Source organism: Gorilla gorilla, chromosome 13 (genome assembly GCF_029281585.2).
Source record: "Gorilla gorilla gorilla isolate KB3781 chromosome 13, NHGRI_mGorGor1-v2.1_pri, whole genome shotgun sequence".
NCBI lineage: Eukaryota > Metazoa > Chordata > Mammalia > Primates > Hominidae > Gorilla > Gorilla gorilla.
Window position 1 is genome coordinate 56,246,729 of NC_073237.2, and position 14,813 is coordinate 56,261,541.

The 14,813-nt window shown below is 36.7% G+C and overlaps 1 protein-coding gene across 44 annotated transcripts in view; it reads left to right on the forward strand.

The window, feature by feature from the left end:
- The window catches only part of PTPRD (protein tyrosine phosphatase receptor type D), a 2,298,568-nt gene extending 2,284,839 nt beyond the window's left edge, over positions 1-13,729 (forward strand). For all 44 annotated transcript variants that reach the window (XM_055350539.2, XM_055350541.2, XM_055350534.2 and 41 more), the window contains 2 exons: positions 8,017-8,152; positions 10,045-13,729. In XM_055350539.2, the coding sequence (XP_055206514.1) occupies positions 8,017-8,152; positions 10,045-10,113 (205 nt within the window). In that variant the 3' untranslated portion in view covers positions 10,114-13,729. The remainder of the gene's footprint in view (positions 1-8,016; positions 8,153-10,044) is intronic.
- The last annotated feature ends 1,084 nt before the right edge of the window (positions 13,730-14,813 follow it).

A 14,813-nucleotide genomic window follows, 5' to 3' on the forward strand; every position in this document is an offset into this window, starting at 1 on the left:
TAAATGGGCTAAATGCCCCAATTAAAAGACACAGACTGGCCAATTGGATAAAGAGTGAAGACCCATCAGTGTGCTGTATTCAGGAGACCCATCTCACATGCAAAGACACACATAGGCTCAAAATAAAGGGATGGAGGAATATTTACCAAGCAAATGGAAAGCAAAACAAAGCAGGGGATACAATCCTAGTCTCTGATAAAACAGACTTTAAACCAACAAAGAAGGGCATTACATAAAGGGGTCAATGCAATAAGAAGACCTAAGTATCCTAAATGTATATGAACCCTCTACAGGAGCACACAGATTCATAATGCAAGTTCTTAGAGACCTACAAAGAGACTTAGACTCCCACACAATAATAGTGGGAGACTTTAACACCCCACTGTCAATATTAGACAGATCAATGAGATAGAACATTAGCAAGGACATTCAGGACTTGAACTCAGCTCTGGACTAAGCAGACCTAATAACACACATCTACAGAACTCTCCATCCAAATCAACAGAATTATACATTCTTCTCAGCACCAAATTGCACTTATTCTAAAATTGACCACATATTGGAAGTAAAACACTCCTCAGCAAATGCAAAAGAACAGAAATCATAACAAACGGTCTCTCAGACCACAGTGCAATCAAATTAGAACTCAAGATTAAAAAAAAAAAAACACTCAAAACCACACAACTACATGGAAGCTGAACAACCTGCTCCTGAATGACTACTGGGTAAATAACAAAATGAAGGCAGAAATAAAGATGTTCTTTGAAACCAATGAGAACAAAGACACAATGTACCAGAATCTCTGGGACACATTTAAAGCAGTGTGTAGAGAGAAATTTATAGCACTAAGTGCCCACAGGAGAAAGCAGGAAAGATCTAAAATCGACACCCTAACATCACAATTGAACTAGAGTAACAAGAGCAAACAAATTCAAAAGCTAACAGAAGACAAGAAATAACTAAGAACACTACAGAACTGAAGGAGATAGAGACACGAAAAACCCTTCAAAAAATCAATGAATCCAGGAGCTGGCTTTTGGAAAAGATCAACAAAATAGATAGAAAAGACAGAAGACTCACACAGACACAATAAAAAAGGACAAAGGGGAAATCACCACCGATCCCACACAAATACAAACTACCATCAGAGAATACTATCAACACCTTTATGCAAATAAACTAGAAAATCTAGAAGAAATGGATAAATTCCTGGACACGTACACCCTCCCAAGACTAAAGCAGGAAGAAGTTGAATCTCTGCATAGACCAATAACAAGTTCTGAAATTGAGGCAGTAATTAATAGCCTAGCAACCAAAAAAAGTCCAGGACCAGACGAATTGTACCAGAGGTACAAAGAGGAGTTGGTACCATTCCTTCTGAAACTATTCCAAACAATACAAAAAGAGGGACTCCTTCCTAACTCATTTTACGAGGCCAGCATCATCCTGATACCAAAACCTGGCAGAGACACAACAAAAAACAAAATTCCAGGCCAATATCCCTGATGAACATCGATGCCAAAATCCTCAATAAAATACTGGCAAACCGAATCCAGCAGCACATCAAAAACCTTATCCACCACGATCAAGTCGGCTTCATCCCTGGGATTCAAGGCTTGTTCAACATACACAAATCAATAAATGTAATCCATCACATAAACAGAGCCAATGACAAAAACCACATGATTATCTCAATAGATGCAGAAAAGGCCTTTGGCAAAATTCATGAGCCCTTTATGCTAAACTCTCAAAAAACTAGGTACTGATGGAACGTATCTCAAAATAAGAAGAGCTATTTATGACAAACGCACAGCCACTATCATACAGAATGGGCAAAAACTGGAAGCACTCCCTTTGAAATGTAGCACAAGACAAGGATGCCCTCTCTCACTGCTCCTATTCAACACTGTATTGGAAGTTCTGGCCAAGGCAATCAGGCAACAGAAAGAAATAAAGGTTATTCAATTAGAAAAAGTGGAAGTCAAATTGTCTCTGTTTGCACATGACAAGATTGTATATTTAGAAAACCCCATCATCTCATCCCAAAATCTCCTTAAGCTGATAAGCAACTTCAGGAAAGTCTCAGGATACAAAATCAATGTGCAAAAATCACAAGCATTCCTATACACCAATAATAGCCAAATCATGAGTGAACTCCCATTCACAATTGCTTCAAAAAAAAAAATGCCTAGGAGTCCAACTAACAAGGAATGTGAAGGACCTCTTCAAGGAGAACTACAAAGCACTGCTCAATGAAACAAGAGAGGACACAAATGGAAGAACATTCCATGCTCATGGATAGGAAGAATCAATATCGTGAAAATGGCCATACTGCCCAAGGTAATTTATAGATTCAATGCCATCCCCATCAAGCTACCAATGACTTTCTTCACAGAATGGGAAAAAACTACTTTAAATTTGACATGGAACCAAAAAAGAGCCCACAGAGCCAAGACAATCCTAAGCAAAATGAACAAGGCTTGAGAGATCATGCTACCTGACTTCAAACAAGGCTACAGTAACCAAAACAGCATGGTACTGGTACCAAAACAGAGATATAGACCAATGGAACAGAACAGAGGCTCAGAAGTAACGCCACACATCTGCAAACATCTTATCTTTGACAAACCTGAGGAAAAACAAGAATGGGGAAAGGCTCCTCTATTTAATACATGGTGTTGGGAAAACTGGCTAGCCATATGCAGAAAACTGAGACTGGATCCCTTCCTTATACAAAAATTAACTCAAGATGGATTAAAGACTTAAACCTAAGATGTAAAATGATAAAAACCCTAGAAGAAAACCTAGGCAATACCATTCAGGACATAGGTATACACAAAGACTTCAGGACTAAAACACCAAAGGCAATGGCAACTAAAGCCAAAAGTGACAAATGGGATCTAATTAAACTAAAGAGCTTCTGCACAGCAAAAAAAAAAAAAAAAACTACCATCAGAGTGAACAGGCAACCTACAGAATGGGAGGAAATTTTTGCTATCTATCCATCTGACAAAGGGCTAATATCCAGAATCTACAAAGAACTTAAACAAATTTACAGGAAAACAACAACCTCATCAAAAAGTGGGCGAAGGATATGAACAGACACTTCTCAAAAGAAGACACTGATGTGGCAGACAAACATATGAAAAAATGCTCACTATCACTGGTCATTAGAGAAATGCAAATCAAAACCACAATGAGATACCATCTTACACCAGTTAGAATGGCGATCATTAAAAAGTCAGGAAACAACAGATGCTGGGGAGGATGTGGAGAAATAGGAATGCTTTTACACTGTTGGTGGGTGTGTAAATTAGTTAAACCATTGTGGAAGACAGTTTGGTGATTCCTCAAGGATCTGGAACCAGAAATACCATTTGACCCAGCAATCCCATTACTGAGTGTATACCCAAAGGATTATAAATCATTCTACTATAAAGACACATGCACACGTATGTTTATTGTGGCACTGTTCACAATAGCAAAGACTTGTAACCAACCCAAATGTCCATCAATGATAGATTGGATAAAGAAAATGTGGCACATATACACCGTGGAATACTGTGCAGCCATAAAAAAGGATGAGTTCATGTCCTTTGCAGGGACATGGATGAAGCTGGAAACCATCATTCTCAGCAAACTAACACAGGAACAGAAAATCAAACACCGCATATTCTCACTTATAAGTGGGAGTGGAATAGTGAGAACACATGGACGCAGGGAAGTGAACATCACACACCAGGGCCTGCCAGGGGGTGGGGGCCTGGGGGAGGGATAGCATCAAGAGATATACCTAATGTAGATGATGGGTTGATGGGTGCAGTAAACCACCATGGTGCATTTATACCTATGTAACAAACCAGCACTTTTTTCTCATCTACCCCAGAACTTAAAGTTTAAAAAAAAAATGCTAATCATCATCTGAGCCTCCGGTAAGTTTTAATCTTTTTGCTGGTTGAGGGTCTTGCCTCTTCGTTGATGGCTGCTGACTAATCGATGGGCGGTGGTTTCTGAAGGGTGAGGTGGCTGTAGCAATTTCTTAAAAGAAAATACTAATGAAGTTTGCCACATCAAGTGACTAAGTGACAAAGTCAAGAGCCTTCTCTGCACCATGCAATGTTGTTTTATAGCATTTTACTCACAGTAGAATTTCTTTCAAAATTGGAGTCATTCCTCTGCAACCCTGCTGCTTTTCTATTAACTTTGCTTATGTACTATTCTAAATCCTTTGTTGTCATTTCCACAGTGTTCACAGCATCTTCATGAGTATATTCCATCTTGAGAAACCACTTTCTTTGCTCATCCGTAAGGAACAACTCCTCATGTATTCAGGTTTTATCATGAGATTGCAGCAATTCAGTCCCATCTCCTGGCTCCACTTCCAGTTCGAGTTATCTTGCTATTCCACCATTTTTGCAATTTCTTCCTCTACTGAAGTCTTGAACCCCTCAAAGTCATCCATGAAGATTGGAATCAACTTCTTCCAAACTCCTGTTACTGTTAATAATTTGATCTTCTCCCATGAATCACCAATGTTTTTAATGGCATATAGAATGGTGAATTACTTCCAGTAAATTTTCAATTTACTTTGCCCAGACCTATCAGAGAAATCACTATCTATAGAATGTATAGCCTTATAAAATGTAGTTCTTAAATAACAAAACTTTAAAGTTGAAATTCCGCCTTGATCCATTGGGCTGCAGAATCAATATTGTGTTCACAGGCATGAAAACATTAATCTCCTTGTACATTCCACCAGACCTCTTGGGTGACAAGGTATGTTGTCAATGAGCAGTATTATCTTGAAAAGAATCTTTTATTCTAAGCAGTAGGTCTCAAGAGTGGCCTTAAAATGTTCAGTAAACCATGCTATAAACGGATGTGTTATCATCCATTCTTTCTTGTTCCATTTATAGAACTGGGCTATTTGGTACAAGAGGTCGAGCTTTCAGCCTGTCTTGATGTTCAACGTGCCTTCCTTACTAAAACTTAATTATTTCAAGCTTTTGACTCAAAGTGAGAGATGTATAACTCTTCCTTTCACTTGAGTATATTTAGTGTAATTCTTGAGAGCCCTAGGATTTTCAAATGGTAAATGAGCTTTGGCTTCAGCTTAATGTCACCAGCTGCATGAGCCCCTAACAAGAGAGTCAGCCTGTTCTTTGAAGTTCTGAAGTCAGGCATTGACTCCTCCTCTATAGCTATCAAAGTCTTAGATGACATCTTCTACCAATATAATGATGTTTGTCTACATTGAAGATCTGTTTTTTAATGTAGCCACCTTCATCAATGATCTTAGCTAGATATTCTGGATAACTTGCTACAACTTCTGTAACAGCACTTATTGCTTCACCTTGCACTTTTATGTTATGGGGTTGGCTTCCTTCCTTAAACCTCATAAGCCAACCTCTGCTAACTTCAAACTTTTCTTCTGCAGCCTCCTCACCTCCCAGCCTTCATAGAATTGAAGAGAGTTAGGGCCTTGCTCTGGCCTAGGCTTTGATTTAAGGGAATGTTGTAAATGATTTGATCTTCTATGCAGGCCTTTAAAACTTTCTTCGTATCAGCAGTAAAGCTGTTCTACTTCCTTATCATTCATGTGTTCACTGGAGTAGCACTTTTAATTTCCTTCAGGAACTTTGCATTCACAACTAGGCTGTTTGGTGCAAGAGGCCTAGCTTTCAGCACATCTGGGCTTTAAGCTTAATTATTTCTAGCTTGTGATTTAAAGTTAGTTAGATACACGTGACTCTCCCTTTCACTTGAACACTTAGAGGCCATTGTAGGGTTATTAACTGGCCTAATTTCGATATTGCTGTGTCTCAAGGAATAGGGAGGCCTGAGGAGAAAAAGACAGATGGGGAAACTGCTGATTGGTGAAGCAGTCATAACACACACATTTGTCAATTACATTTGTCAATTAAGTGTTCGTTGTCTTATGGTCATGGTTCATGGCACCCCAAACCAATTGCAGTAGTAACATCAAAGATCAGTGATCACAGATCACTTTAACAGATGTAATAGTATGAAAAAATTTGAAATATTACAAGAATTACCAAACTGCTACACAGAGACACAAACCGAGTATGTGCTGGTGGAAAAATGGCACCAATATACTCGTTCAATGCAAGATTGACACAGACATTCAATTTGTGAAAAACACAGTATCTGCAAAACTCCATAAAGTATAGCACAATAAAACAGTGTATACCCATATTCAGACAAAGTAGATGGTATATATTGGGATTGAATTACCTGGATATTTCTTTTAACTTTACTCATAATTTGCCCAAATGCTCATTTAAACTTTTCTAAAATAATCTCTAAGGAAAAGAGTATCTTTAATTTAATACATCTTCTTAACTTTAGGCATCCTTATATGTATAGGTACATAAATGTATTATGTGTGCATGTTCTCATTGTTTTTGTCATAAAATAACTTTAATATTCCTTTAGTATAATGCTAAAGGAATTGTGATGCATATACCTTATATACACACACACACACACACACACACACACACACACACACACACACACACAAAGAAGACTTCTATATATTTTCTCTTATTTAGGAATGTTCTGAAAATACCACTTTTCTTATTTATAACTTATTAAACTAAGATGATAAAACCAGTAAATTGAAAAGTTGTAAGTCCAATGTCTGTTCTTTTTTTGAAAATACTTAGTAGAAAGTAACCCAATGTTTTCGTTGCATTCGAGCTATCAAATCAAGGTAAGATAGACTCTGGAGTACCTAGATCATTCAACAAAAAGATAATAAATCTCAGTTTCTCATAACTAAGAGAGACTTTCAAGGTTAAAAGGGACCTTCAAGGTCATCTGCTTCATCTTAACAGAAGGCTTCACTGCCGCTAGACATCTTCAATCACTTCTTAAAGACTGACTCTGCATGGATTTTCAAACCTCACTTAACATTTCTGTTTAGACTGTAGAAACCCCATTTATAAAGGGACACACTATTTATATATGCCTGTCAGCTACATCCTCCAGTAAATGAATCCATCTATTTTCTACAGCCTGTGCCCAAGTGTTACACATGCTGTTTAATTAGGATCCAAAAATGCAGGGATTTTTCAGATTATTCACTGTTTCCCTCATTATCTGAACTTCCCATTGCTTTCCTGCTTAAGTGCACAAGAGCTATGAATTCTTTCTTGCTACCGTGAAGATTCTGGAATTATCTTAAAACAATGAAGACAACAGAGAGAAACTCAAAACCTTTCTAATGTGGTTTTAGTTGCTGATCATGTAAAAATAGTAGATAAGTTCAGAGATCAATGGCTCTTAACCATTTTTTTTTAAGATTAGAGACCCCTGTGAGAATCCGTTGAAAGTTCTAAGTCACAAGAAATAAGAAAACAACATAGTATTTACTTCATGTGTACGTACACTTACAGGATAGTCATAAACCCTCCTGAAGACTAAGTGAAAATCACATATATACCCTGTTATAGCATCTCTTTTCTGATAATAAAACGAGTGTAAACATTTGACTAGTTATAGGCAAATACGTTTAGGTTATGGGGCATCGCATATGTATTTTAAGTAACTGTAAAATGTGAACAATGTGATAGAAAAGTTGAAGATGCCAAATTCACTTCACCTTATTCTGAATTATTTCATACTTTAAAAATATTAAGTAGGCAGGTTCTAAATTTCAGAATCTCCATGAATATTATAAACCTATATGTTATTTACCCTTTCTTCTTTTCATTTGTTATGTTTCCTTGGTCTTTCTAAAATGGTATAAATCCCCATTGAAAAGACCTTTTAGTAGACTTACTCCTAATTACTTCATCCTCATTATCACATGCTGTTACAACTCAGTATCCCAAGAGTAATCATTTGATGAATGTGATACCATGTTTTCCTGAACATGGCTATAAAGAGATATGGAGTGTGGAAGCTGGTAGAAGTATGTCCACACCCAAGCAAATGTGGCCAAGACTGTGAACATCTCACCCAGTAACATTGCCTTTGTTATTGTGGCAGCGCGGGCGTTGGAAGAACTGGAGTCTTCATAACGCTAAGCATTGTTTTGGAAAGAATGAGGTATGAAGGAGTCGTAGATATCTTCCAGACTGTCAAAATGTTAAGAACACAACGACCAGCTATGGTACAGACAGAGGTGAGAAAATCCATTGCATTTTTCACATCTCAAGAGCCTACGTTTTGCTAGCCTGGACCTCCCGGAGTCCATACTCTCTCAACACCAGACACAAAATACTGTGGGGAAAGCATCAAACTGTTTAATAATTTTGAACCTCATTTTCCCCCTTTTTAAATGGGATGAGATTATTAGTGTCTTAGTGTTGCTATAGAAATTATGTGAGATTATATGTTAGATTGAGCTATGTTAAATTTTACTACTGGACCATTTTTGACCAATAAAATGGCAATTTCATAAAATTCATTATATTCATAGTCCTATAGTATATATTAAATATATAAATATATAGAAAGCATAATATTTAGTACATAATATAATCTCAGCCCATTTAACTTCTCCATTCTCCCTCTGTATGCCTACAGAGGTATCAGCTCTTCTATATTTCTTGTCTTAACAATGGCCATTCCAAACATTTTGATTCTGGATAAGCCTAGAGATATTAATATTAGCCCCTCATTTCCTATTCCAATAATTAATATGGAAATTTGGATATTTCTCGTAATAATAAGAGTTTATGATATAGCCAGTCTGGTCTATTGAGCATTCATTTCTAAAGATAATATTACTGATAGGGTTTATGTTCTGCAAAAGGCCACCAAATTATGCAACTTATATGTGTTCCTCAATTCATCATCCACAGTATCTTTCAGACGGATTTCAAAGTAGTGCAAGTGTTTGGCTTGCAATAGTCAAAACATTATGTCAGCTTGACAAACTTAATGGGTCTTAGGGGTTACAGAGGGAAATTGGACATTTAAAAAGCCTTAACACTCAGCCAAGCAACTTACTGTGACAAGATAGGAAAGTAAACACCATTTATTTTGCATTACCAACCATTTTTATTATAGAAAAATGCACATTTAAGCAAAATAGAAACAATCTGTCTACTTTCAGCCCGATTGGCCACTGAAAATAGGTTTCTTTTATGGGGAAAAATCCTTTTTCTCATCCCTATAGAGATCTGTAAATTGTGATTTTTCCATCTCTCCAACAATGCTTCAATTTATTCCAATATGATAGTGTTCTTCGTTGTCTGAAAAAGGCCGTGCTTCATACTGCTTTTTTTTTAGTGTGTGCCTTTCTAAAACAGACAACTAGCAATCACACAGAATTGGGCTGAATTTACAGGTATTTTTTGATGTGGGCAGCCAGTCCTGTGAAGCCATTTTCAGGGATGAAAAGCTTGGAAGTCCAGTGCACTGTGTAAATGGATTTGTGTGCCTGTGTGCCGCACCAGCTACCTTCTGGCTGTATATGAACATCATATGTAAGTGAGAGAGACAGCCAAAGGGTAGCTGAAATGAGTGAGTGATTCTCACTGCAAGCTCTACTGTCCAAACATAATTTTTTAAAAATTCAAATTCTGTTGGCAGTAGTTCAGAAGACAAGTAAATTCAGATTTTTCTCAGGACAGTTTGTGTCTGTATCAGCCTCTCTTAAATATTTAAACTGAGAATTAGTTATCATGAATAAGCAGATAATTGTAAAGGATGATTTTCATCATTATCTGCTTATAAGGCACGTAAGAAGTTTATGTGTTCAATTGGTGGTAATGGTTTGATACTACTTGGAAAACACTTGTCTGGGAAGGTAATGTTCACTTGACCTGCCACTGGTTGGAATTGGGAGATCGTTTTAGTCAAATTGATTGGCAAAGTTAATCAACACCCCATGTGGCTTTTTCTTTGTTCACTATAAACAATTGGTCATTGGATTAGACCGATTGACGAAAGTAGTGATTTTGCCCCTATATAGATGTTATTTTGTTATCCAATATTGATTTTTATTTTTCTATTAAAATATGCTCATGGTCCCTTCTTTTGCTTCTCCCCATTCATTGTCTCCTGCAGGATCAATATCAGTTTTGCTATCGTGCCGCACTAGAGTACCTGGGCAGCTTTGACCACTATGCAACGTAGAAACCCCTGACCCATTCTGGATTTTTACTACAGGCCCTTCAATATCCATGGAGTCTCTTCTGAGCCATACAGGGCACTTGAGAAGTCCTTCTTAACTTCTAGCTAACAACTACTTAGTGGGACTATTACACACAAAACAAATTAAAAACAAATTATTCCAGGTGGACCAAGAATTCACAGTTTAATAATCTAACCTGAAAAATAATGAAGAGAATCCTGACTGATGAGGCATCTGAAGGATTTTATTTACAGATACCTCAAGGATTCAAAATCAAGGGAAGAAGAAATCACAGCAAAGAACCACCATCTTATTCAGGATTGCTTGAAAGGTGCAAGGAGAAATTGCCAGAACGCTGCAGTTCAGCGCAAGATACGTGCTGGTGTGGCTTCTCACAATGAAACGGACTCTGCTTTGACATCGCCCCTTCCCACCATACTGCTCATAATAACATTTTAGGGGGAAAGGGGAGGGAATGTTTAAAAAGAAAGTCCTTGATTTAGTTTTTTAGTATTGTAAAGATACTGCTGACCTGTGCTTCATTTCTAACTGTGTAAACTTTTTTTTAACAAAATGTATCATTCGATAAAGTGAATTTTAAAAAAGTTACATAACTCTTCATTTTTTTATTTCCAAATCGTAGGTTTTTTTAAGCTGTAGAACTGTTATCTGTAATATCTTGCTGTAGAAATATCAAATCATTTGAAAATTTGCACATTTTTGTGCAAAACTCAATCTACAGTACCAGTCTCGTCAGATATATTAATTTTACACTTCTGTTCAGTTTTGATTGGTGAGAAAGTACCCATTCTCTTCAAATAATCAAAGATAATTATTATTTTGTTTTCTTTTTGGAATCAACAGGGAGGCGCAAAGTATAAAGTTGCTGCTAACATATATACATATATATCCATATTTTATAAGGGTGTCTATGTATATATAGACAGTGTGTCCACACAAAAAATAGATAGTTATCAGTCAGTTCTTCCATGATTTAGTTTTTTTAAACGTAGAAAAGCTATTGTAAACATCTCTTTCCATTTATTCTTAATTTTTTGACATATTGGTATTTCTTTAAAGGGAAATGAGGAATGCACATCAGTGATTGTCAAACCTCACCCCCTAATTTCCTACCTAATCTCCCCCCACCTAACCAATCAATCAATCATATCCACAAATTCTGTTTTGTTAGTCAGGCTTCCAACAAAGTTCAATATTTCTAACACTCTAGTGCAATAAAAATTATTATTAAATAGCTAAGAGGTGTGCATGTGGGAAAGGTCAGTGCATATCCCTTTAGGAGGGGAGAATGTTGTAATATATCAGCTATCGAGTTGTTTAAAAAAAGTGTATTCAATCGTATATTGTCTATAGTATGTGCTATGAAATTTGCATTTATGATATGTAACAGGGGCAAAGCCAAATTCATGTTACTCTGTTCAGTCAGAAACATTTTGTGGCATACAGCATTCCTGGGAAGTGCTGTACTTTGTTTCGTTTTGGTTTTAGTTTTGCATTTAGAGTGCCTTATAATTGATGCCTATTTTAATAGCATTTCTTTTTAGCTTTTGGTTCGTATTTCCATTCACTGTTCGTATCTGTTACTCTTTCTATTAAAGCATTGTCTGTTTACCACATGTACAAAAACTCTTTGAATAATATGCATTCCTAGTTTTCAGCCAAGTCGGGGATGTTAGTGATTGTACCAGCCCAAAGCACTTGGATAATCAGGGCCCTTCTTCCTTTTATAATCATCAACATCAGAAAAAGCTACTTGTTTTATTTATATTCCCTTCCAAATCCGCTCTGGAACATGCAGTAACTGCACCAAACTTATTTTAGTAACAAATATCATTGGCAACTTTGGAATATATTTGATATTCCATTAGGATTTTTCTAAAAGGGGAAATAAACTATATATATATGTATCTTACCCCCAATTCTTCCACCATAATTTCTATAGGAAGCCATGGATGATGGCATAAGTTTGCCACATATTACATGATTTTAAATAATCCTCAAGATACCCAAGGAACTCTTAAAGAGTTTTGGTATGAGTATACTACTTTGGTTTAATTTTAGCTTCATGGATGTTCTGCATGGAAGGATTTTTGTTTTCCACATTTTCCCATTGCTAGCAGAGTGAAATCCAAGAGACCAAACATTTGCAAGCATTGTATTTGAGCACTTTTGTAAAAAACAAAGAAAAAGAAAAAAAAGAAAATATATATAATACTAAAAAAAAGTATCTAGAAGGCTACCTCAGAATGAGACTCTCTAACCTACATCAGAACCAGAGAAGAATGTGCACTATGTGGGTCTGTTTTCATTTTCTTTTAGTTGTTTGTATCTTTTTGGAGATTTATCCAAGTGCCAGATTACTCAGTGCTATAATTTTCTTTTAGTTAAACAAAGGGGGTCAGACAGACATTGCATCATCCAGACATGCCTTGTTGGACATGTAGAATCCGATGGAGCATTGCACACCAGAATGATTGGCCAATGAGCAGCTTCTCTCCCTGAAACAATAACTGCCCATTTGGCAAAGGGAAAGATGACAATAATCAGAAGAAGAAAATGAATGGGATGCATACCATAGACGAACGAGGCGGAGACTATTGCGGGAATCTTACTGTTCAGGAGCTGTTCCTAGAACTAACTCCCTTACTGTCATTGATGTGCATTCCACTCTGTGCTTTTCTGTACAACCATTCAAGTTTTAATTTCCCAGGTGAACCATCTTTATCTGCCATTACCACAAGCTTTCAAGTTTCCAGTTATTTTCATCATCATAACCAGTACGGTGCTATTATTTACCTATGTACGTGTAGTTATGTATAATTTTGTAATTAGTTACAATGGTAAAAAAATCAAAATATATAAAAAGTGATTTGTACAGAACTTTATTTTAGCTCTTTTTTAAAAATGATTTGCATGGTTAGAAAACGGCGAGGACAGCCAGGGGAGGGAAGGGCCTCTAGGGAACTTTGCACTTTCTATACCTTTGTACTATGCACTGCCCTATTGATTCTACACCCAATAATGATATTACTTGAACCCATCTGTAAGAAACTGCTTCGGAAATTCATTTGTGTGTATGTAAATAACACAACATAGAAACAGGAAGGGAAAAAAGTCTGCAGTAATGCACGTATTTTTTTTCTTTCCTGTTTATTTTTGGTTTTGCTTTAAGTCCTTTTATTTTTAATTCCCTTTTTGTTTTTCTTTTTGGGTTTTGGTTCCTTTTGGGTTTATGGGTGCCCTGATACTCCAGCAGAGATCAGAAGGCTACAGATCCATTCTATCCATCCGTTATGTGGCTTTGCCATCCCAGCTTGGAGTGTCTTTACAAAGATAATAACAGTTGTGTTCTTTGCTCTCGTTTTGGATGCATAGACTGAAAAATTAAAACAAATAACTTGTAAAATGGCTTGTTAAAAAATACAATTACCTCTAATTAGTAGTACGCGTAAATGTTTTACAGAATGAAAGGCGTGCTTTTTATTTTCTTACTTCGTTACATTGGTGGCGAAAGAAGTCTGTATGAAAATCAGTTCTTTGCTGACACAAGTTCCATTTGTTACAAATGAATTCTAATAAAAATGTCAGTGTTATGCAGCCCTGGTCTTTGCTTTTGTCCATGCAAACACTTTGGTTTTGAACTGACTATTTGTTCTCTCTTCTCTTCTGGTTATCTAGTTAGTTCCTTGTACTAGTAAGAATTCTGTTTACCGAGAGACTACTGTTTACAAATATCTACCTTGAGGTAAGCACTTTTCACTGGTAAGCGAACAGAGACTCAGAGAAATAGTTTTTCCAAGTTCACAGAACAAAGAGGCATTGCTTTCATTCATATCAGAGATCATAGGCAATCTTTGATTCTGTGGAAGATGACTACTATATAGAAATTTAAGTGCACAACTGTATATATACATCTATATGTATGTATTTTCATCTTGAAACAACTTTCATGCACATAAAAATAGCTGCATAGTGTTAATTTATTCATACCTTTGGGAACATGGCTAAGAAAATACTTGGTTTGCGTTATTTATTCAGTAATTCAATATGATCAAGTACCAATAATGGGTCAGAATTGTTCTAGGTATTGGAAATGCAGCTCTGAACAAATGAGATACTGCTGCTGTTTGCATACAGACTACAGTCTACTGAGAGAGGTTGGCACTGAAGTAACAGTAACATCACATGGGACCAGTGCTTTGAAGGAAAGTGTAGGATCCTTGAAGTTAGGACTTTCAATTGTGAGTGACAGAAAGTCTGACTCAAATTGGTCTACAGAAAAAGAAAGGCGTTTACTGACTCATGTACTAAAAGATTAGGAATGGACTCATTTACTAGAAGAGTAGGAATACATCATCTTCAGGCATAACTTGATTCAGGGCTCAGTGATGCCTTCAGGACATGATGTCTCTTCCCATCATCCAGCCTGATTCTACTTTCACAGTTTCAGTTTTAAACTCCCTTTTTATAGTCCCTGGAAGCTTTGGGATCATAACACCACAGAGCAGACAAGTGGAAGAGTTTACTTCCCCCAACAACACAACCAAAAGTCCTAGAATGGAGTGAATTCTTCTTGATCGTAATTGAACCTGTCTTGGGGTAAGCGATGATCTCAGGAACACAAGTATGGACAGAAGGCGAGAATGTGTGCATTGAGTTATCAAATCCAGAAGGGTTTAAG